Source organism: Procambarus clarkii, chromosome 27 (genome assembly GCF_040958095.1).
Source record: "Procambarus clarkii isolate CNS0578487 chromosome 27, FALCON_Pclarkii_2.0, whole genome shotgun sequence".
Lineage (NCBI taxonomy): Eukaryota > Metazoa > Arthropoda > Malacostraca > Decapoda > Cambaridae > Procambarus > Procambarus clarkii.
The window spans coordinates 28,277,716-28,301,995 of record NC_091176.1 but is presented as its reverse complement, the minus strand read 5'-3'; the positions used below and the strand labels follow the sequence as shown (position 1 = coordinate 28,301,995).

Sequence of the window (24,280 nt, the reverse complement as noted above, 5' to 3'; positions counted from 1 at the left end):
TCTTATGCTCAAGTGAGTTAGTTATAACATTTCTAGTACCACGTTTAACTTCATTAATAGGAGGGGAGGGATGCCTGTCAAACAGAGGAGTGTATCTTTTCCTTCAATGTAAGACATAACTCAGAGAATAAGTCACAATAACGTGGCTGAAAATTAATAGGCCAATCCGCACCTATGAAAATAAAAGAATATAAGGTCCTGGATTCTTGTTAAGGGTCCAGGACGGACCGAAATGTGTGTCGCCCCAGTCCTCTAGTTGCATGTGTGTAGGTTGGGTTAGTTATGGTATAGTTATCACTCCCTGTGAGCCAAAATTCATGGAGGGAAATTAGTGGGTGTTGGGCTTAAGGCCTATCAACCTCTGGATGGTTATTAAGGCCACAATTGTTTACTGACCAGCCTACAAGAGTACTTTAGTCCTGACCACAGCCAAGGACTAAAGTAAACTCTCAAGTGTTTATACAGAGAAGTGGGGGTATACCTCTCGGTGTATATATCCCTTATACAGAGAAGAGGGGGTATACCTCTCGGTGTATATATCCCTTGTGACTGGGAAAGTCGATGCAAGGTTCAATTAAAGAGCAACGACTGTGTCACCATACATTACTCTGTAAGGTCATAGGAACCATGAATCATTGAAACCTCTTTCTTTGTAAAGGAACTATAGGTCAGGCAGACTCTTACGAAACAAGTTCCAGTCTAAAGCTATGTGCCACTGAGAAAATCAGAAGAGAGACATACACTTTGTAACACACAAGTCGCTAAAGACGCACTCGGAAAAGATACTACTTTTGAAACGAAGGATTCAAATGCCTCTCATCAGATGGTTAGAAGTGTAGAGAAAATCAATGTCAAAAGCTGTCTCGAGAGAGAGAGTGAACTGAAGCAGCTCTGCATTTAAGAAGAATTCAACGTCTTCCTCAGCCCACAAGAGTACCAAGACAAACACTTCTTTTGTAATGATTTTCGTAGATGATAACACAATATAACGAAGGAGGAGTCTGCACTGATAGGTAGCTCTCGCGTGTTACGAAAGCCAGTTATCCATAAGCTATGGGAATGTAAGATAAGTAAATAATCGAAGGAATAAAGCAGCCATATTAACGAAGATGAGAATGATTCCTAGTAGCTTCTCACATGCCTCAAATGAGAATGATTCCTAATTTGTGATATGCTTGAAATGAGAATGATTCCTAGTAACTTGTATTCACCTAGTTGTGCTTGCGGGAGTTGAGCTCTGGCTCTTTCGGCCCGCCTCTCAACCTGTCAATCTACTGATTTTTTATTTTCACACACACACACACACACACACACACACACACACACACACACACACACACACACACACACACACACACACACACACACACACACATCTCCAGGAAGCAGCTAGTAGCGCCTGTCTTACTCCCAGGTACCTATTTACTGCTTAGGTAACAGAGGCATCAGGGGGGAAAGAAACCTGCCCATTTGTTTCCGCCATCGGCGGGGATCGATCCCCAGTCCCTAGGATTACGAATACCAAGCGCTGTCCACTCGGCCACCAGGCCCCCTTGTGATCTGCTGGAAATAAGAATGATTCCTATTATATTTTTTAAGTGAAAATGTAATACCATTTTTTTAACCGCAAATAATGAAGAAATTAGCAGTGGGAAACATTATTGGCTGATAATGTGTACCGGTGTGTGTTAAGGCTTAAGCAGAGGCAGCAAATTACAAGGGTGGAGGGGTAGGGAGAGCCTAGTATATATATACTTAGTTGGATAGTTGATGGTTCACTACGGGCTCACCATAGCCCGTGCTACTGGAAACTTTTTGTTCCAGGTAGCGAATCTTAAACAACAACACAGTTGATGGTTGGATGAGAACCCTGGCCGTGCCACGACACTTGGCCACTGGCAATGTGCTCATAAAGTGCCGCTAAAATATTCTTCTTTTTTTTGTACACAAGTCTTGACACCTGAACTGAGCAAGGTTAACATTCCTTGCGGTTGATAATGCGGCGCACTTGAAACCATTTTTTAAAACATAATTATAATATCCGATTTGTTCAAAAAGCAATTACAGTTGTGTATATAATAATTATGTTACTAGGGAACAATACCGGGTTACAAACGGCAGAATTTGTTACCTGTTAAACATAATGTGACAGTTACACATAGACTAACTGCGTGTTACCATTTTTGTAACGTCATAAACGCTAATATATAGGCCTAATGCATTATTATTCTTTACAGGACGAAGTGATCACGGAGTCCCTTAAGGTGTTCGAGGGGCTGTAGTTTCCCCAAGGCGCGTCCGTTCAGACGATGAAGGGGCAGCCTACAGGAAGATGCATTACCTTCGACGACGACACCCAGATAACCATCTCCAGCCAGAGCCAAGACACTTTAGAGACGTTGAACACTGCATGATCCTGACGACACAGGATCTTAGTAACGGCCACCTGGCTGAGTGCCGGCCAGTGGAGACTGAGTGACCACGTGACAATGGTTGGCCCGGACCACGTGGCCACCCCGGCCCACGTGGCCACCCCGGCATACCATACAACTGAAAATGTGTGGGTGTTTTTGTTCATATATATAGGCATGTTATGTGACCTGTGGACGTCCAGTGAACTCGGGTCTACACTCGATTGCATAAGTGACGGTGATAACAGCACTCGATATGCATAATACAAAAATGCTCAAAACTGTTTGGAAAACTAGGAAAATAATATATCGAACAAGAAACATTATCAATATCAGTATTACTACGACTGACTCCGAAAATACTCGTTGCATCCCTCGTGTCGCAGATAAACAGCAATAGTGAATGAAATATTTTTTAGTTACATTGACTTGTACCTATAATGTTGACGTTAAGAAAACTTCCAGTAAGGTGAGTGAGTGGAAGTACCGTGTACCATACCTCAAAAGGGTGCGAGCGTAAAGGTACCTTTTATGCTCCCCCCCCCCCCCGCAAGCCCCTCCCTCGCCACAAGGACCTTGGGGGTGACCCAAGTATTAAACTGCGACTACTAAGCGTTGCCAGTAACTTGGAATAGTGTCCACAAGGCGTTTCTGCAAGCACAATATCGTTCCGTTATGCTCGCTTAGGGGCTACAAATATTAAACAAAAAATATCATAATCTTGAGTAAGCGTAAGAGATTAGGCTTATGCTTACCTAAGCCTCAACGTGTAAAAAGATATATACATATATAAATATATCTAAATGTTTCGCTATAAATTCATTCAAGATTTTTATAAGTACTCTAAAAATAATGTAGGCATTTCATAATTTTCTTCCTCATATTGCAGCAAGACTTAAATAACAAACTACATGTAACCATATTCAGTGATATCAACTCTACGTGTGTCAATAAGGCTAAAGAGTATGTACGTATTGATTTGTACTTGCTTTTGACATGATCACTTGTTATACAAATTCAGAGCAATATCTGGGGGCTGTAAATGAAGGGAAGGCCTCAGAGTAGGACGTGTGTTGCATGTTCTTATGTCCTTAGTCGGTTTCTCTTTTTCGTGTCCTTTTCCTCGTCTTCTTGCACCTTTCCCTCTTCATCCTCCTGCACCCCCTCACCACCCCAGCACAAATATACTCCATCAGTGCACCGGGACTGACTACCAGTCATCTGTTGTATGTTCTTCAACCTAGTAGTTCGTGTGACAGCCGCTCCCAGACCTGCTTCATTCCGCCAGTTCGTGTGGCTCACAGCCGTTCCCAGCTCTGCATCAACTGACCAGTTCGTGTGGCTAGGGGGTAGTTCCCGGCCCCGCTTCATCCCACCAGTTACTGTAGGTAGCGCTCTACAAAAATCTGATGGTTAAGCTCAACAAGACGCTGTTTCCCGCAGCAACCAGGAGTCATTGTCATGTAAAGCATCAGTGGCCTGTAGGTATAACTGTTATTAATATATTGGTGATTTCAGTTAAAAATAGTAGTTCTCTGCAATTACTATCTTGGTTGTGTTATATTAGTTGCTTTCTGTAAGACAAAAAATCATTCCAACCTTTGACCTCCAATTATTCAAAAAGTGTATGCGGAGTTATGGACATTTGCTTATGTTTTGAATGAACAGCATGTTAAAATTTATGAATGCGTCTTTTGGGGTTGACCGCTGGATGGAATGGACTTGGTCTGAGGACGGGTTGCCGAGTGCGCTGTCCAGTGTGGAAGCGCTTGTCTCTGGCGATGGGCTGAATTGGTTTGAAGAAATCATAAACACTCAAACGGCAAAGCATTAACAGGATTGCCAAAAGGTGAGACAGACTTCAACACTTGTAAAATACAATATTTACGCAATAAAACAACAGTGTGGAAAGATGAACCTTGTAGATCTTTATTAAAAGAGCCAAATGACAGTAGTTATTTAAAGCTGTGAATAACAGAAACACTTGCTAGGTAAAATCAGTCTTAACGGATATTAATTATGGACTTAAATGCTAGCCTGTGCTACTGTCTTCCTCGGGCCGTAAGACTAACTGTTGTCTCCTTACCTGAGGCTAGGCTGTCACTTCCTCAACTAAGGCCAGTCCACCACTTACCCAGTACACTCCATCATGTGTTCAAATATACCTTTAAACGCCTTTATTCTTTTTTCGTTTTAGTCGCCTTGCTAATACTGTAACTTTTTTCCGACTGCTAATTGATCAATAATATTTGATTCAGGAAATAATAAAATAAAAAAGAAGCAAAATTTTAGCATTACTGAATTATTTTGTTAAGTAAAGTTGTGATAATTTTAAGAATCGGATATGAGGCTCTCCCAGTCTAAGGAATAGATCAACATTTACAGTAAAATAAGAATGACAAATAATACACTTTTTCGTAAATGGATTGAAGTACAGACTTACGCTTAAATTAAGAATGGCGGGGAAAGCGCTTGAGTGACAGTTGAAGCGAGAGTCTGACAGTGATATCCTTGTAGGATGAAGCACTTGAGCGATAGTTAAAGAGGGAATAGGGTAGTGTTATCCTCGTAGCATGAAGCGCTTGAGCGACTGTTGAAGTCTGGCAGCGTTACCCTCGTAGCCTGAAGCCTGAGACTTGTATGTAGCGCACAGCAACTTAATTGCATTTTCAGCTGACTAATAATTTTCAGCAATATTTGATGATAGATAGGAATTTAGAATTCAGGGTATTTAAACATTCTCCTATATCGAAATAGCCGCTTGATAGAGAAATTCCACCATTTAACGCTGCTGCAAATTATGAAAAATTGCCAATCATTTATATTTTATTTAATTTTAGGCAATAATTATGTGTAGAATTACTATGCTTATAGTTAAGCAAATTAGCTGGTATTAAGATACTATAATATCACATCACAAAAATAAGTCTTAGAGCTTTCATAGTCGTTATTTTGAACACAAGGATGATATCTTAAGTTATTACTTGACTTAAGGCATACTTCAGGGAAAGTAATATTATTACCGTTTTTTTTAATATAGATAAATAAAAGGTCTTCAATGCGACTGGAAGCCCGTAGTGCAATGGTTAGTGTACTGTGTATAATGTTAACTTGTGGTGTGTTGGCAAGCGGCAGCAGGGAGCGTCAGGTGTAAATAACGCGGAGACCTTCGTCACGTTTGTCTTCCCTTGAGTAATAACTTCAGCAAGAGGCACTATACAATTATCCTATTTAAAGACTGTGGTAGTTAAACGACCCACTGTTCACTCTAGTCTTCCTAGATGTTAGCCAACTAGTAACTGTTTCAGTTGCCCATATCTGAAAAAGGTGTTTTATTAGAGAGAAAAAAAATGACCCCCAAATATTTTGTGGGTTAGATGGACTTGTATTTAACGCTGTTTTGGATCTTGTGTGGTAATACATTTCTGTGTGGCTGCCTAGACAGCTGGGCGCTCTGGGGCGAGAGGCAAGCTTGTGGTTCTTGTTCATACCTTCCCTCTGCCTTTGGATGTGCTTCCCAATGTAATTAGTGGCAGAATAGCTAATTACACCATTGCTTGTAGTAGCAGAAAACGAAATTATTGAATAAATGTTGGTAGGATAATTGGCTTAGGCATTTGGTTGAAGTAATTAACACGTTGGTATATGTGCTGCTGCCACTTCCAAGGGAAGTCGGTGCATCCAGCTGCTCAAAATCAAATGATGAACAAAGCAGCAATACAGCTGAAAAAAATAATCAAAATCGAGGCAGTAAGACTGATATGTGGAGTCTTGAAATGTTTATTTTATAGACTCTGCAACTGGCTACTGTCTCACGAAGCAGTCTCAAGGCAAGAGACTGCTATCCTCTTTCTCGCATCTTCACTGGTGCTTGGCTTTAGACATTTTTATTTCAGTATTAAGGCATCTCATATTATAGGTAAATGAACTGAGGAATCTACGATAATTACCCTTAAGAGAATTATAATGATAATGTTTTTTATTTATGCCGGCTACCACTTCAACTTTTTACAAATGTTTAGTCATAGGCTTGAATATCGTTGACAATGATAGAGAGCTCCGTTGAGATAATTGATGTGTGTATTCCCCCTTATGTTACAAGATAAACTAGCGGTGCGGAAGTTAGAAGTAAATAAGGCCAGTACTTGTTTACTTATGTCTGGATAGCAATAACTTCACACATATTTGTTTAGCAAGTGTTCCAGTATTAGGTTATGTTTGTTAAGGTAATGACCGAAGAATATGGCACTGATAGATTTGACATATTTAGATTTACTCAGGTTTTTCTTATATGCACGATTACAAATTTTTTTAACATAAATAAATTTCGCCTAGTAGGTTCAACATGTAGTGCTAGAATAAATTATTTTTCATTTTTAATCCTATTCATGAATGAATACATAACACCTGACTTCTGGGTTTGTGCAATTATAGTTTTGTACCTCCAGATACATTTTATTAAGTCTAATACTTTTCAAAACTGTTTAAACACTAAGTCATGGAAGGATGACTTCCTTCCTGAAGGACATCAGTGCTCACTTCTGTAACCAGGCAGGCAGGCAAAGTTAAGAATGAAATCTTCATATTACAGATTGTCAATATGTAAATTAAAAATTGCTGACTGACAGCTCACTGGGGGCAAGTCTGACTGACAGCTCACCGGTGGGTACGCCTGACTGACAACTCACTGGGGGCAAGTCTGACTGACAGCTCTCCGGTGGGCACGTCTGACTGACAGCTCACCGGTGGGCACGTCTGACTGACAGCTCACCGGGGGCACGTTTGACTGACAGCTCACCGGTGGGTACGCCTGACTGACAGCTCACTGGGGGCAAGTCTGACTGACAGCTCTCCGGTGGGCACGTCTGACTGACAGCTCACCGGTGGGCACGTCTGACTGACAGCTCACCGGTGGGTACGCCTGACTGACAACTCACTGGGGGCAAGTCTGACTGACAGCTCTCCGGTGGGCACGTCTGACTGACAGCTCACCGGGGGCACGCCTGACTGACAGCTCACCGGTGGGCACGTCTGACTGACAGCTCACCGGGGGCACGTTTGACTGACAGCTCACCGGTGGGTACGCCTGACTGACAGCTCACCGGTGGGCATGTCTGACTGACAGCTCACCGGTGGGTACGCCTGACTGACAGCTCACCGGTGGGTACGCCTGACTGACAGCTCACCGGGGGCACATCAGACAGACTCCTCGAAGGTCTTTGTATACAGGTTTTCTCAGCAATTGCAATCTTTTTCAATGTAGAATACTCCATTATTATATAAGTATTTTGTTTGCTTCATTTCCATTCTAATTTGAATACATTGTTTCTGGCAATACATGACAATCTCATTTGTGTAAATGATTTTAAGAAGAGGTTAAATAATTAATAATAATAATAATAATATTAATAATAATAATAATAATAATAATAATAATAGGAATATGGTTTTATAATCTCGGTGAAATACCTGTCCACACACAGGTTGTTTATAATGATGGTGGAGTAAGGCTATGCTTGGCACTCACAATCACACTTGGTCAGTGCCAAAGATGAGTGGTGGACAGATTCGACGGTATGACATTCATTTCATTCCTGTATAACAGTTCCGTGTATGAGGAATGTATTTGGGTCATGTTCTACACTGTGTTAGGCTTCCATTTTTTCGGAAGAAATGTATTCCTTGTTAATCCTTTATGCACTGTTTACAAATGTCCCATGTTTGCATATTTTTACATTTAAAAAGCCAATCTTAACTTCATGTTCATCTTTGCCAGTTGGTATACGTGATTACAGAGTTGATACTAAAATGACAAGAAAAAATATGAGACAGAAACGTTCACCTTTTGTTGTGTTGTAAAAATGTTCTTCCGCTAACAAGTTAGATCAATATTTGAGCCGTACATGATTACTCTGACAAATCTTTGGTTTGATTCAGCACTTGTTAATGACACTCACAGTCTTCAACAGTCACAGTCTTCAACAGTCACAGTCTTCAACGTTCACGGTCTTCAACAGTCCACTATAGTCTCGTAAATGATATGGAAATTTTGTATAACGTTACCATAGTCTCATCTTCTATTCTTTTATTATTGTCATTGCCGACCGAGCTGCGGGGGGCTCTTAACTATTTACTCTGAACTTCAGTAGTAATTTACTAGTACTGTCGTTTCTGCATAACTTCTTCCTATGTACTTTGAGATTATTTGTACATTACTGATAATTCGTAAAATTATTTATATTTATTCCTGGTAACTTTAAAGTTTGATATTGCCTTAGATTGACATCAATAACTGTCCTTTGTTTGAATTTTAATTAGTATTTCATATGTAATGCCCACCACAAACTGCAACAGTATTCACTCGTGACACTGGAGATTGTCCAGGAATTAACAAACCTGCTATCTTCATCGTGCAACCACATCACAACTGCATAAACATTTAATGTTTAGTTTCTATACTGACATTTACAAATTAATTTGAATACATATATAACAGGTTCCACTTGACCCTCCCTCTTCTCCGCTCACTCATGCTGGTTCTCTAAGGCATTCCTAACTTTGTATTTTATTTTTATTATTTTTTTTTTGCAAGGGCACGCGGGGAAGCAGATTTAACTCTGTAATAAAGGAGAAATGGACTCAGGAACTGACGAATGTTTATTAACTAGTACATCTCCTGACATGCTCAGTATCGATACGGAGTGGGGGATATTCAGCCATTACTAGATGATTTATCTCAAGTCATTTAAAAATCCTATTTGACTTTGTTTTAGTGCCTAGAGGCTCATTAGACATAATTATGAGAACTGCTTCTTCATTTTTTTTAGAAACCTCAAGTAAAACGAATTCTTAAGCTATAATTTTGTACATCTTTTGAGGTTGGTTAAAAAGTCACAGCATTATTTGTCGAGCTGGCTGACCTCAGCGTCCCCCCCCCCACCCTCCGAGTTGAAGCATGACATCATGGGCAATATTGCATTTGTTTACCTTGTCCTCCACTCTACCTCTCTGACTTGTACATAGATCTCATCATGGCCTTCATTTGTTCCCAACACTCTTAGTGTCTCACGAAGCCTCACTTCGTCTCAGAATTTTGTACCGGTGTTAACTAAGCTAATCCAAACTCTCCATCACCTCCTAATACAATTTTTGTAACCGATTATGTATCTTCGATAACCTCTCAGTATGTGTCATTTTCAGAATAGCTTGATACGAGTGTCTTTCTTGCATCATCTCTAGAGTGTGATAACAGTTATTGATTTTCTTAGTAACTGTTAGTTTAACTGGAGTGTCCCATGAACCGTCACTGTCCAATTGTTAATTTTAGTTTGATTTGTCATCCAAATGTATCCACTTTTTTATCGCGCGCTTTGGGCATGTGTACATATATATGTGGTCAGTTGTAAATATTTGTTACATGACAATTTATTCTACTCCGTTGAAAAAACAACAAAAAAACATTATCATCAATTGTTCCAAATAAAGCTCATTATACATATGTCTTAATTTTATTTGCCCTTATTATGTATTTTTTATACTCTCTTGTGTGTTATAATCACACATATACACACTTGACCTCGAGGGACTTCGAAAAGAAGAGAAATCGCTAAGTCAGTGTGAGGAATTCCACTTGGAAGGAATATGAACGCGAGGAGCACGCATCGGTACCCAAACCTAAGAAACTCCTTCATGGTCTTCTTCATTGGAAAATGCAGGCTAGTTGCGCGAGTTTTTTTTTTTTTTTTGCAGGGATATTCCTGCGCGGGCCCTAAGCCTCTGGCTGGCCCACTAAGTGTTGCTTGTTTCTGTTTTACTTGGGCGGAGTATGAGTATTTATGACTCGTATGGTCGCTTCAGTAAGATTTTGTCCCATGTATTTAACAACTTCTGCTCTGTTGAATCTCAGTTGAAATCTTATTGGGTTTGTAACTGTGCACTGTGTTAGATAATGTTCCAGTGGTCTGTCGGGAATTTCTCCACAGTGTTGACATTTCCTCTCTTCTTCCGGAACCTGTAAGCCTATTTCCCATGCACATGGGTATCCAAGCCTGATGCGATGTAAGTGTACTTCTGCTCTACTGCTCCCTTTCGTCAAACTAAGTGGTTCGTAGTTGGTTGAATTCTTGTACCAACCCGCAGATCCTGATGTTGCAACTGCTGTGTTGTGGTCAATGTACATCTTCTGCATTGCTCTGTTTCTAATTACTTTCTTAATCTGTGGTATGTAAATGTCTACATTTCTTCTCTTAGTTGCAAGTTTTGCAGCTTCGTCTGCAATGTCATTTCCTATTATTCCCACATGACTTGGCACCCGACGGCCTTGACGTTTGAGTGTTTGCATTAATGATATGACATTTGTGATCAGATGGATGTTGTCATGTATGTGTTCTTGTTGCAAGGTTTCAATGGAAGTTCTCAAATCTGTATATGTTCAGCAAGAGCATGTTCCAAAGCCTTTTGAATGGCTAGCATCTCTGTTTGTAAAGTTGAACACCCATTTGAGTCTCCAACTATTTACAGAATTTCTTGCTTTAACTGCAGCTCCGGTTTCTTGTCCCTGCTGGTCTACTGATCAATCTGTGAAGTATGTGAAGCTGTTGGAGGTCAAGTTTGCTTCTATATGCATCTGTCCAATATTACGTAGCAGATGAGGATTAGTCTGGTTCTTTCTTCCTTCAAGAACCATAATCTTAAAGTCTGCTGGCAGAGATTCCCAAGGGGCTTGCATAACAAAGTCTGCATGTATTTCATCGACACCCCTCTCAGTGATTGTGTTTGTTATATCGAATGTATTGATGGTGTTTATCGCACAATGGGTCCTCCTGTTGCTATTGGGGGCTCTTCTGTCCCGAGTTAGGGCTCCAGTGATTATATCTTTAAGTGAACTAATTCTAGGTCTAGTCAATATCTTGGACAGCATGCACGCAGCAATCCCTTTTACCCTTATTTCAATCGACGTTAGCTTGGTTTCTAGTCTTAGGTTCAGTATTTTAGTCCATCTGGGAGCTCCTGTTATGACTCACATTGCATCATTTTGAATAACCTCAACGTTTGCCCACTGACCAGGAGAAAGAGTGAGTAGGGCAGGCGCTCCATAATCAACTAGGGAACTCGTGCGCATATACTAACTAAACTAAGTTACAAGTCATTGTTCACGTGTACTCTTGTTACTCCTTTTGATACTTGTACTCTTGTTTGATGACCAATGTGATAGGTTCCCAAATAAAAGATTAAGACGAGATACAGTTGTTAATTTTAAACTTAGAATAAGACATTCAGCTAATGCTGGGATATGGAATATCCACTGTGGAATTTACAATCTTGAGGTTATCTTGAGATGATTTCGGGGCTTTTTAGTGTCCCCGCGGCCCGGTCCTCGACCAGGCCTCCACCCCCAGGAAGCAGCCCGTGACAGCTGACTAACACCCAGGTACCTATTTTACTGCTAGGTGACAGGGGCATAGGGTGAAAGAAACTCTGCCCATTGTTTCTCGCCGGCACCCGGGATTGAACCCGGGACCACAGGATCATAAGCCCAGCGTGCTGTCCGCTCGGCCGACCGGCTCCGGACAAGCGTGCATTAGCCACTTAGAAATTCGGCAGGATAGGGTAGGGAACCTAGGTTGTATGTATTTAGAGATTATGTCCCGCTAGAACTAAAACTAGTTTTCTCTATACCTATATAGACGCACTGTACAGTATTGTAAAAACCCTAACCAAGGAAGTGTTTATTGGACAAGTACGCGTCCAGCTGATGTGTTTGGAGGACACTGACATAACAGTGATGTCAGTCACTGTCATTAAGTGCAACAGTCAACACAAACTGTTAGGGGTGCATCCTGGTGAAAGACAGTTTAATAAAATTAACAGGCTGCTTGTAACTAACAGTGGAAACCCATATCTCAGCATGCAAAAATTAGAAATTTGGAAGTCAAGGTATCAAATATATATAAGATCTTCATATAAGTGATTTAGAAGTGACTAAATAAAGTGGGATACGAATCTTACAGCTAGTATGCGAGCCGTGACAACATCAGTCTACTTATCGTATTACCTGTCCCATTAAACGTGCTTTCACACACTTCATTGTGATAGACAATGCATCTGCCAGCTCCTCTCTGCACTCTTCTACTGTCTTCAAATTCATCGGAGAGTTAATACAGTCAGATTGTACTTACTTACTCCATACTTGTTTCAGTTCGATGTAGGGTTACTTCTCCTGGTGAAGATGCATAGCGAATAACAGTATGAGAGTGCTGGCTCACCTGCCCAGCAGTCTTCTGTGTAAACTTTTCTTATGGTAGCCTCTTTTACCTGACCGCTAGACAAAATTAATGGCCAGACGCGAGGACCTGTAATGGCCAGACGCGAAGACCTGTAATGGCCAGACGCGAGGACCTGTAATGGCCAGACGCGAGGACCTGTAATGGCCAGACGCGAGGACCTGTAATGGCCAGACACGAAGACCTGTAATGGCCAGATGCGAGGACCTGTAATGGCCAGACGCGAAGACCTGTAACGGCCAGATGCGAGGACCTGTAATGGCCAGATGTGAGGACTTGTGATGGCCAGACGCAAACCTATAATGGCAAAACGTGAGAACCTGTTATGGTCTGATGCGAGGAACTAATGGCCAGACCTTAGGACTAGTAATGGCGTGATGCGAGAAACTGTAATGGGCAGACGCGAGAACCTGTAATGGCCTGATGCGAGAAACTGTAATGGGAAGATGCGAAGACCAATAATGGTCAAACGCGAGGACCTGTAATGGCCAGACGCGAGGACCTGTAATGGCCAGACGTGAGGACTTGTGATGCCCAAACGCGAATACTTATAATGCCCAAACGTGAATACTTGTGATGGCCAGATGTGAAGACCTATAATGACCAAACGCGAATACTTATAATGACCAAACGCGAATACTTATAATGACCAAACGCAAGGACCTGTAATACACAAACCACCAAGAACATCAACAAAACCTTGTAGATCTGAAAGAGAGAAATCTACACAACCATTCCTGAATTGTTTTACCTGCATTTACAGGTAATTTATCAATTCCATCTATCATACTACTATGCAAGGAGAGCAACATATATAATAATATATATATATATATGAATCGTCCAGTAAAATCAGTAGACTCCTATAGATGTTACTTCTGCTCGGCTTATATTTGATTGTAACTCTGAGTTTGCAATACCTGACGATGTAGACTTTATCAAACGTTAACTAGCTGTCAGCAAAATTATTCGCACACTGCATCACTGTACAAGAATGTAAGAACTCTTGTATAAAAAAAACTGTGATGGAATACTAAAATATTCATGAGCTTAGAGAAAACTCGCTAATGTTCACTAAATGTGTACATAATTTGAATTGATCTAATAGTAGAAATTTTAGCTAATTATCTCGTTTGGTTACTTCAGGTACAGTGTAACCTTTCCATCGCCGCCCTCAGATACTGTCCGCCTTTCGGGTGCATTCGCGTGCATTTACATTAGCTAACTGTAATGTAAAGTTTCTTTTTATGAAGATCACAAATTCTAAATAATCATAACAACTATGGAACATTTTCATATATATATTTTTAATTTGGTTTAGTTTAGTTATTATATGCCATATAAATAAAAATATTTGTGTTTTATATGGGATCCCTAGCGAAGCCTGTGATGCTGCCCTCTGGTAGTGGGGCGCGGCAACAAGGGCGGACGTAAACAAGAGGAGGAGGGTGAGACACGTGTTTAAGAAATAGGGGCTCTGGACTCCCAGTTAAGACGTAATAATACTGAAGAAGGGGCAGCGATGGATTCCAATATGACAGATGGCCTCAGTCCTTACACGGGGAACCGGTCGTTAGACGATTATGTTAAGGTAAGTGTGTAAATTTGACCTGCATTTTTAATGGTTATTAATTAACTTTCAGTGTACCATTTTTCTCATGTTCTTATACTCCAAGGTGTTGAACAGTTTCTCATTCATTGTCGTTACCAGTTCAGAGCTTGTTGCTGAAGCAAAATATTATTTAAATGTAAAAGGTGTTTACACTATGTTGTTGTCTGCCCGAAACGCTTTGCGTAATAGTGGCTTTAGGCATTGTATGTACGAGCTCTTATCTATAAAGCCAACAAACTTTGTAAAATCTCTTTATGTATGTACCTTTGCCTAAATAAAAATTATTATTATTATTATTATTATTATACTAGGTCTCTGTAGTACAGTTGGTCGTTCTCAACTCAACTGGAAACCCTCGGTTCGAGTCGCGGATGGGACAGAAATAGTTGGGTACTTTTCCTGTCACTTAATGGCTTTGTTTACCTAGCAGTAAATTGGTACACAGAAAGTAGTCAACTGTTGTGAGGTTACATCCTGGAGAACGGCAGTAGTTTGACTGATATAAGTTAAGTTCAATCAAATCAAATCAAATCAAATGTTTATTTAGGTAAGGTACATGCATACAAAAGATTTTACAATGAGTGATGGATTTATAGATAGGGCTAGTACATACAATGCCTAAAGCCACTATTACGCAAAGCGTTTCAGGCATGAAAAACTTAAATGACTAAAGCTTAATACTAATTGAGCATAAAGAATAAAATTAGTTGAGAACAAATAAAAAAGAGATAAAAAGAGGGAACATGGCTGAAAAAGCAGCACAAATACAATTCGGTCGACAAACTGCGTCATTTAAAAAGATAGAAGTTAGTTAAAAAGTTTGAAGTTAGTTTCAGGGAGCCAACAGGGCTCCCCACAGAAAACTAGCAGTGAATGTAATGAAAAGGCATTTTTCTGGGTTTCCATGACACCCTCCCTCTAAATGAATAAAGCGGTTTTTCATCGTTCAAGAACTGGAGTGGTGGGCTGCCGGCTCCCCTACAGGTTGGGGGGAGCCTAATGAGCGGAAGTGCTAATACATTACAGTACTTTAAATGTTAAGTGCTCACAGGCCACTGCTCCATGCACTTCTCTTAGGGGACCAGATTCTGGCTCGTGGTTCTTGGTAGGCATAAGAACTTCCGTGACTGATGACCCCAAACTAATACTGTATAGCAAATATCAGTTAGGATAGCTTCAGGGAGCTACATTACAGCTACGTTTCATTATATTCAATGCTGGTTTTATGCAGTTTCCTTATTTCTCTAACATAATTACATTGCTGTTGTCTACATTTACTCCAATTCTTTATTTTAATTATTTCAGAGCATTATGAATAGTGTTCGAGGATGTCAGAAAATAAGTAGCGAGCTTCAGGGCTGGCATCATTATCGGGACTATGCAGGAGTTCAGCGCACAATGGAACAAGTCAATTCGAGCATCACATCCTTGTAAGTAAAGTCTGTTTATCAGTCATTGCTTGAGTTAGAATTACAGTGCACTTCTGCTTGAATAAATAGATTTGTATAGACTCTTCTGCAAAGAACCAAACTATTATGTGGTATTCTGTACTGTACTGTATTTGCTATTTTTCTCCACAGTTTAGGGGACATTTTGCAAATTAGACGGGGTTTAGGTTGATCCCACAAGATTGTGCCATTTAAATGTTAGGAGCTCCTCAAATGTGAATGTATGGTTTGGGGAGGAAGCAGGGGGGGGGGGAGGTTAGCTCACCATTGCCTGGGTCTGAGCTCCTAGTTCTATCACTGATGTAGTGCATACCAGGTGGCCTTTCTCTTGTGCTGCTCCAGATTTCGTCTGTTCTGCTAAGTGGTGGGATGTTTACCCTTGGTGGCATTTCTTGCACACTGCGGCATAGTATGATCGAAGTTTTGAGAGTGCTTGGAGCTTCTCCCTAGTGCTGTCCTGTTGGTAGAGTTATTTTCTCTAGTGGTCAGGGATTGCTCCTTAGAGGTCCTCCTCTCTTATGGCTTATGGTGGCCTTTGCCCAGGATGAGTCTGGTGTCTTGTGGCTTCCATGCCTTTACCTGAGTTGGCTGCAACTTTGGCTGGTGGGGCACAAGCTCAACGGTTTTGAGGCTTTGATCTCTTTTGAATCCAGCAGTAGTTTGTTTTGACTCACTGATTTTCTGCTTGTCTTTCCCGGTGAGGTGGTGAAAATAAATGTCGCCACTCCCTGCGCCTTTGTGAGGGGGGGTCAGTTTCTGGCTCTGGTTCCTGGTAGGCCTATATATATATAGAACTCCATGGCTGATGCGACCCAGTAGATGGTACTGTCTCAGCATAAAGCTTCAGAAAGCCACTAGGGCCCACCCAGAAATTGGTATTTCATTACTTTCACTGATGGTTTTCAGTATTCCAGTATTATAAACAGTAAAATAATCTAAATATGCAGTACTAAAAACCAGGAGAGTGGGACAGGTTTGCACTCTTAAGTTTGTCCACCTTGGGTATATCAGAGACTATTCACAATATACTGGTAAACCCTAAAATGGTAATGTTATAAATGTTCATTATAACAAAAATAACATCTGAAGAACAGTTATAATAATTGCATAATAGGTATGTTCTTTATTAGTTTTGTAAATAACAAAATTTAAAGTTATTGCTGTAATAACCCGCACTATCTTATCCCTTACTCCACTCAACACCCCAGCTCAACACTGCTTGCAGATCACTGTGACCCTCAAGGATCTGCCAGTTAATATTGAGACTGGAATATTAAATGAGGGGGGAACAACAAGAGAAGGGATTATTAATTTAAAACTAATAAATAAAAACTCATTAAACACTGCCACCACCTCCCTGCTCCTGAATGTGAATGTGTGTATTACTGATCCCCCAGGAAGGAAAGGGATCATTAATCATGAAACTCGAGGGGCTTATGAATCTTGGTAATATAAATGCTTGGGAAGTAAATTATGTAACTTTAAGGTAGTGAGAATCTAGAGGTTTCCAAAACCGTACATAAATACCACATATAAGAATGACTCGGTCTTAAACATAGGGAACAGATAACTAAACACAAATTACCTTAATACACTTTATTTATTAAAACGTATATATAAATAAAAATTTGTGGGAAAAATATCCTAGTCTAATAAAACATCCTAAGAGGCAACAGAATGCAATACCGATGTACATGAAATACTCAAGTGCACAATACCTTAATACTGTCATCTGGCCAGATGTTGATTGGCTGCCCCCAGATGAGGATATCTGTACCCTCAGTTGAAGCCCCAAGACACACTAAATTTATTTTTCTTAAACTACCCCCTGGGAGACCTAAGGATTTCCTCTGGAGCTTGGCTCTGGCTAGGAGCCCCAATTAATTCAAACCACAGCTGGAAGCACTGGGGCTTGCCCAATGGTTGTCAGGCACTACCCTGGGTGGGACTCCGCCTCTTGAGTCTTAGACCAAACTGTGTCATGGACCTAACCCCTGCCGCCTAGGCCTACCTGGTTTTCAACCACTCAGATCCAGGCTTGAAAATAAGGGTCTATTTCTTTTGACAGAAACTCGTGTAACGGGAAATAACAACTAACTTCGTGGGAAGGTTGGACTGGCCACCCACGGGTAACTTGAGAGCATAAGATTATGACCCTGTGGTACTATTCCTTAATTCGTCAATGGTTATAGGAAGGCAAGGGAGAGGGAAAGAGGGAAATAAGTGGGGGAGGAGTGGGAACAGAGAGGGCCAAAGAGAGGGACTGTCCAGCCTCCAGATAGGCTCACTAGACTAAGGGAAACTTGACTTCAAACCATTATGACAGGAAGAGGCCAATGGGGTGGGGGAAGAATGACCACACAAGGGGACGGCAACCAGGGGAGAGGGAAAGGTAGAGAGGGGGACGAACGAGGGAGAAGGGGAGAAGGAAGAGGAGGAGGAGGGGAGGGGAAAATAAAGAAGGGAAGGTATGATCTGCACAGATCATTACATTACCATTGCATTTGTTTACCAAGATAATAGCACAGAATCAAGCTTCTTGATAAGTATTAAAGATTCAAAAATCAAAATCAAATTATATTTTTAAAGAGAATTGTCCAGTATGAAATTACTAAAATACTGTATTACTAAAAATGGACATCTCTCTGTAATTTAAATAATGTACAGTAAATTATTTATTTACCGGTAATTTGCCAATAGGAATTATCTGTGGTGCATCATATTCATTGGCATGTATTGTATAACCAAAGCAGATGTTCTTTCGGATGACAATTTTCCTTAGTTAAGTCTTCAATCCTTGCAAGACACTGAAAAAATATTTAGTTCTTGGTATTCCAGCAAGAAAAGTCAATTTGGTGACTTAGTGTTTGGAAAGATGTCCAAAAATCTTTGCACCGTTGCTAAGTTAAGCCGCCCAATAATCCACGATCAAGGTACATGCTGACTTGGGAAAAGTACTAATTTATTTATAGCCTGATATAGGAATTCAAATTTGCCATAAAATTTTTGAAGAGTTCTCTTTATTTTCATTTTGCATAATTTTGAAGTGATATGGACTAAGTAAACTGGAGCAGTCTTTAACTTCTCTTAAACACAGAATCATTTCATTTAGTTTGCTACTCCATTGATGTCTTGGAATAGGTCTTTGATTGTGTATCAGGTAGTGCACAAGTATACCGTAATCTGGTTCCCATTTATGCAGATTTCCTTCTTTACAAAGAAAGCATAATACAGTAACTATTGTGTATCTGGACATGGTAAATGGAGTGAGCAGTTTTTGTGTAACTGGATGATGGTTAGATAGGTGCATGTTATATTACTGTATATTATATTATTGGGCTGGACACTAGAGCGACGGTCTCGCTTCATGCAGGTCGGCGTTCAATCCCCAACTGTCCAAGTGGTTGGGCACCATTCCATCCCCTCGCCGCATCCCAAAACCTTATCCTGACCCCTTCCAAGTGCTATATAGTCGTAATGGCTTGGCAGTTTGCCCTGAAAATTCCATTCCATTCCATTATAGCCTTTGCAAGAGTAAAGTTGCCTGCTTAGTGAGGCATAACAGCATTACAGTACAGTACTTCAATTGCTATTAATTTCTTATTCACCAGAATTAGCAGCATCTTCAGTCATCAGGATATCAAGTTGGGATTATCTCATCACAAGCTGATTGACCAGTTTGATATGATCAGGGAAGGCAATGATGCTCTTCTTGAAAGGATTGTAAGTAAAAGGTTTTGCTGTATAAAAAATTTTTTGCTTGGGTTATTCTAGAGTTCATTTATCTCCAATTGATGGATCTGTGGGGAACAATGCATCTGCTTTTTTTTGTGTTTATATCTTGGATAATTCTTCCTCTCTCACTCATTAACAGTTATAACTTTTATAATTTACTAAAATTTCTTGGACCAGCCATTTTATTGGCTCATAGAAACATATTCCACCAAGTTATAATGACCTGTTCACCCACCATGACCAGCAACATAACAAATACCATGACCATGGTTTGACCATGTAGTTAAGGAAGAGACCATGGTAACTTGAGCAGCAACTGAAAAACTACGTACTGTTGGTTAAAAGAACAAACATTTGACTCGATATACCCCATTCCAAATGATAATTTACATCTAATAACTTCAGTTATTACTCTACTTACCACCAGCTAGGTAATTGACTGCTAATGTGACCACCACCAGGTGGCAGATGCAGCACCATCAAAGCAGGGATGGAGGAGTCAATAACCTCTCTTGTTATCTGGCATTTAACACTTTCTTTCTTGATTGCAGTGGCTAGTAAGATAAGTTTTTATTGGTTTATCCTTTTAGACTTTGTGCAAGGGTCCCTGGTTTTGTGTTTGTTTCACAGCATATGACTGATCTTTCTCTCTTTTTGTTGAGGGGCTTCTTGCTACCAGAGATTTCTTCTTAGGTTGAGTGGCAATTCTGTGAGTGTGGTTAAACTCCTCTTGATTTTTTGTTGTCATAGTAGTGTCTGTAGATTTTAGTTTGAAAACTGGGTACCCAGTTTTCAGTGCGAACTCAATTATCCAAATTTTTAGCAATTCAAGAAGTGTGCATCATACCTTACAAATACTGTATTCACACTTTTAATCTATTATATGAAGCCACCAAATTTTAAGTTCTGCTGGTGTCCAGTTCATGTAAATATGTATGGCAACAGGTAGGCTAAAGAGGTGACCTAGTCTGGCTTAATCCACTTGACCACCTTGTATTCCTGCCCATCCAATTGGGACTGGACAGTAGAGCGGCTGTCCCACTTCTTGCAGGTCGGCATTCAATCCCTGACCATCCAAGTGGTCGAGTGCCATTCCTTCCCTATGTTGTATCCTAAATCCATATCCTCTTATCCCTTCCAAGTACTATATACAGTAGGCATAATGGCTTAGTGTTTTCTCCTGATAGTTATCTTACCTTGTGGAAAGGTTATTATTTTCCTCTATTTTAGTAGCAGTTGTGTGAGAATTCAGTCTTCTGCATTTATATTTTGGATTTATTGATAAAATTACATTGTTGTCCCAAATAAGCTTATGGAGATCACATAATTGATTCATCCTTAAATATAATCTTAGATGCCATATTGGAGGGAAAACAGTGCTCGCTAATATAAGCTAACTCGCTAATTTTTAGTGGAAAATGGGCCACTTTTTGTGTGGCCCATTTTTGTGTGGCCCATATGGGCTGCTCCTAAATGTAAGGATGTAAGGCCCTAGCTGGTCAAGTGTACTACTCAAGGGGGCACTCCAGTTACTGTAGGTATGTTAATAATTGTAGAGGTCATAATGACACGAGTTTAATATCTTTAATCCTTGGGAGTGACTTTTTTATTATTATTATTAGTTTCGGTTCTAATATAAACATTTTGTCTCATTCTTGTATCATATTAGTATTTTTAAAGTCCCAGCAATCATACCATTACGGCACTGAAGAAATTAATTTTGATAGTCTTTAGGTTAATGATTTTGATTTCTATAGGACTAAAATTTCTAATTGCTTAATTTAAAATTTAATGGTTGATTTCTAAACAGCCTAAGTAATGTTTTTTTGTGCAGTTGCTGTGTGTGGCAGTAAGCTGTGTATATCATTCACACATTTAATATAGCTTACTCTACTGAAATTTCATCCCTTTCAGAATTCAGATGTAGATGAAGCTTCTGGGCTGAAAAAGAATCCTGATGCAGAACTGCTTGATCCTGTAGTAAAGAAAGTGCAGGTAAAAATAATCCATATTAGCAATTTTAAGTCATGTTTGATGTCACTGTGTGTTCTAGTTGATAATGTTCAATTTTGCATACATCACTGTAAGTGGCAGTCATGGTATGTGTGTGTGTGTGGATGACTGGAAACTAATGAATTGTTTAAATTGAATTTATCAATATAATTATAGTAGAAAATTTGCATTTGTCATTAATTAAAATTTGTTTTATTAAAATTTCCCCAAGTTTTCTTTGTTTATAATATTTCATACTTTTTATGTTCTAAAATTTTCTCCAATTGAAATGCTTTATACATATAGTTCTTACCGTTCATCTTCAGAGCCCAGCTACGAATGTACCTGGTGGAAAGAATGTCGTTTTATTAGCAGCTCGAAATGTTCAAAAGCCACAGCTGTTCTTTGCAGAAAAAATCAACAATTCTGCAAAGGAACCATTTATTCCCATCATCAAAGAGAAACCCAATTCCATGAAGCCTTTATCCATTCTATTATGCCTTGACAATAATGGTCAAGAGTTGTAAGTTTTTATTTACTGTATTGTTTTCTAAATGCTTGTTTTATAGAAGAATGTATATATTTGGACCACCAAAACCTGTCACACATTGTTGTGGACCCAATCAACACTCATCAAATCTGTGTTGCCATTTTATGACCATTTATCACCCAATTTTTTTATCTCATAGTAAATGACAAAACATATTTCTACATACTATATTTAACATTCAACATTCGGTCATCATTTGTTGATCACCTGGCACACTGCGTTTAGTGTCATTTGACAAGCACTGTACCGTTATTATTGCCCTATTTATATATAAATGAAGTTAATACCCTGTATGGTTATAATAACTATTTTAATGAAATTAACTCTGCTTTTATGTACTGTTATTGGGCCATGTAGCCATTTGAGATTAATATGATGTTATTAACAGGTTTGAAAGATAATATTGGTGATATATATTAATAGACTAAACCACTATTATTCTTCAATTATCAGAGAAATATGGAGGGTGCAGCGTAAGAGAGTTTAGAATAATTGCCTTAACACAATGATTATGGGAACATATTGAGGTCACATGATGGGATCAAGCCCGCATCCCTGGTCTCCTGAGGCATGCATCGTACGGCATTACAATTTTTTCAGATACATCACTTTCTTGTGATTTTGTTTTATAATAATTATGGTTTAAGGATTCTTAGTCATTAGTCACTGCAGAAAAAGTTCTCTGTTTTAATCTCTAAAACTTGATGATATTATTATGAGGCAGTTTGTGAAGGCTGTATTCATGTGGATTCATTTTTCAGCTATTCTCATCCCTATGAGTATGAGCTCCAACACTGGGCTCCAGCACAATCTCAGCTCCAGCCTGTTGACCCAATTCTTCCAAAGCCCATGGCAGAAACACCTTTGGTCATGGTAGATACAGAAGAGGAGTTAAACAATTTAGTCAGAGATCTTAGTGCTTGTACAGAATTTGCTGTTGACTTGGAGGTAAGTCACATGTAGTAAAGGATATTACACTCTTCCCAAGTGTACAGTTAATAGCTCTTCCCAAACCTGCTTGAGGATGATAAGGTGAGATGTGGACTGGTAATATTACCAGTCTATAGCGAATCATCAGCAGTCTAACTCCAAGGGTGGACAGTGCAGACGCTTGAGAGATATTACACATCTTCAACATTCACCAAAAACAATGTAACACTCGACGTGTCCAGTTCCTACCCCTCACAAGATGCTTCAGCCTCGACACAGAGCAGACAGCCAGCCAGACAGAGCGGCCACGAGCTTCCATGCTCTCGTCCCTGCACTCGGCTTCTCGACTCTGCCCGCAAACTATACTATATAAATATAAAAAACACTAAACCCTTTGTGTCTAAACAACCAAATATGTACATGTAATCATACATGTCAATGTTGAAGATGTGTGATATCTTCAAGCATCTGTACTGTCCACTCCTGAAGTTAGACTGATGATGATTCGCTATCAACAGGTTATATTACCAGTCCCCACCTCACCTGACTATTCCTTTAGCAGGTTTGGGAAGAGGTATTAACTGTACACTCGGGAAGAGGTATTAATGGTAATCAGTGGACCAAGTAGAATTAACAGACCCATCTTATTATCTGCACCTATGCTAATGAGAATATGGAGCAAATATATTACTGACATAATATATACATGCTACAAATGTAATCCTAGACTCTTGCAGTTTAGCAACCTATGTTGTATTTAATTGAAAATATGATATACATTCCATGACTAGGTTTTCACGCAAAAATCTATAATAATAATAATTGCATTCACTTCAGGAGACGTGGACAGGTTGTCTGAAATAATACACACAGAATTAAAATTAATGAGATCTATTTGTGTGTCCAGCATGATTCGGCAAAACTGATCACTGTCAGAATTAAAACCTTTTAATTCAGGGTTTTAAAGGGGCCTTTGAAAAATACTCATTAAATTTACCATGCCCAAAAATTATTCTATTTATATTTTCTATTAACTTAAATTTGTTTACAATATTTATGGAAGGCAATATGAACTGAAATCCATTTTGAAAGTAATAGAGTAGTTATTTGGATGGTGACCGAGTAAAGCTTGTCACACAAGGGAATCCATCAGTGCAATAGTTTTGAAAACGGGCTCATTGTATTTATTATTCTGAAAATTCTTTTACTTAAGATTTCCTTTGAAAATGTTTAACTCTCAAGATTGTGTAAAACTGGAAACCACCAATGTGAACAGTCTTGGTGTTTACCTAGTGCCAAAGTTGCATTAAATCAACCAT

General features: G+C 39.6%; 2 protein-coding genes across 4 annotated transcripts in view; both read left to right on the top strand.

The window, feature by feature from the left end:
• The window catches only part of LOC123762550 (calsenilin), a 297,559-nt gene extending 287,650 nt beyond the window's left edge, over window positions 1-9,909 (top strand). For all 3 annotated transcript variants that reach the window (XM_045749065.2, XM_069332517.1, XM_045749062.2), the window contains one exon: window positions 2,238-9,909. In XM_045749065.2, the coding sequence (XP_045605021.1) occupies window positions 2,238-2,282 (45 nt within the window). In that variant the 3' untranslated portion in view covers window positions 2,283-9,909. The remainder of the gene's footprint in view (window positions 1-2,237) is intronic.
• A 4,188-nt stretch (window positions 9,910-14,097) lies between these two features.
• Window positions 14,098-24,280, top strand: part of Rrp6 (exosome component Rrp6) — a 33,925-nt gene continuing 23,742 nt past the window's right edge. The window contains exons 1-6 of the mRNA XM_069332513.1: window positions 14,098-14,285; window positions 15,612-15,736; window positions 19,366-19,477; window positions 21,404-21,484; window positions 21,808-22,004; window positions 22,793-22,979. Coding sequence (XP_069188614.1) covers window positions 14,217-14,285; window positions 15,612-15,736; window positions 19,366-19,477; window positions 21,404-21,484; window positions 21,808-22,004; window positions 22,793-22,979 — 771 coding nt within the window. The 5' untranslated portion in view covers window positions 14,098-14,216. The remainder of the gene's footprint in view (window positions 14,286-15,611; window positions 15,737-19,365; window positions 19,478-21,403; window positions 21,485-21,807; window positions 22,005-22,792; window positions 22,980-24,280) is intronic.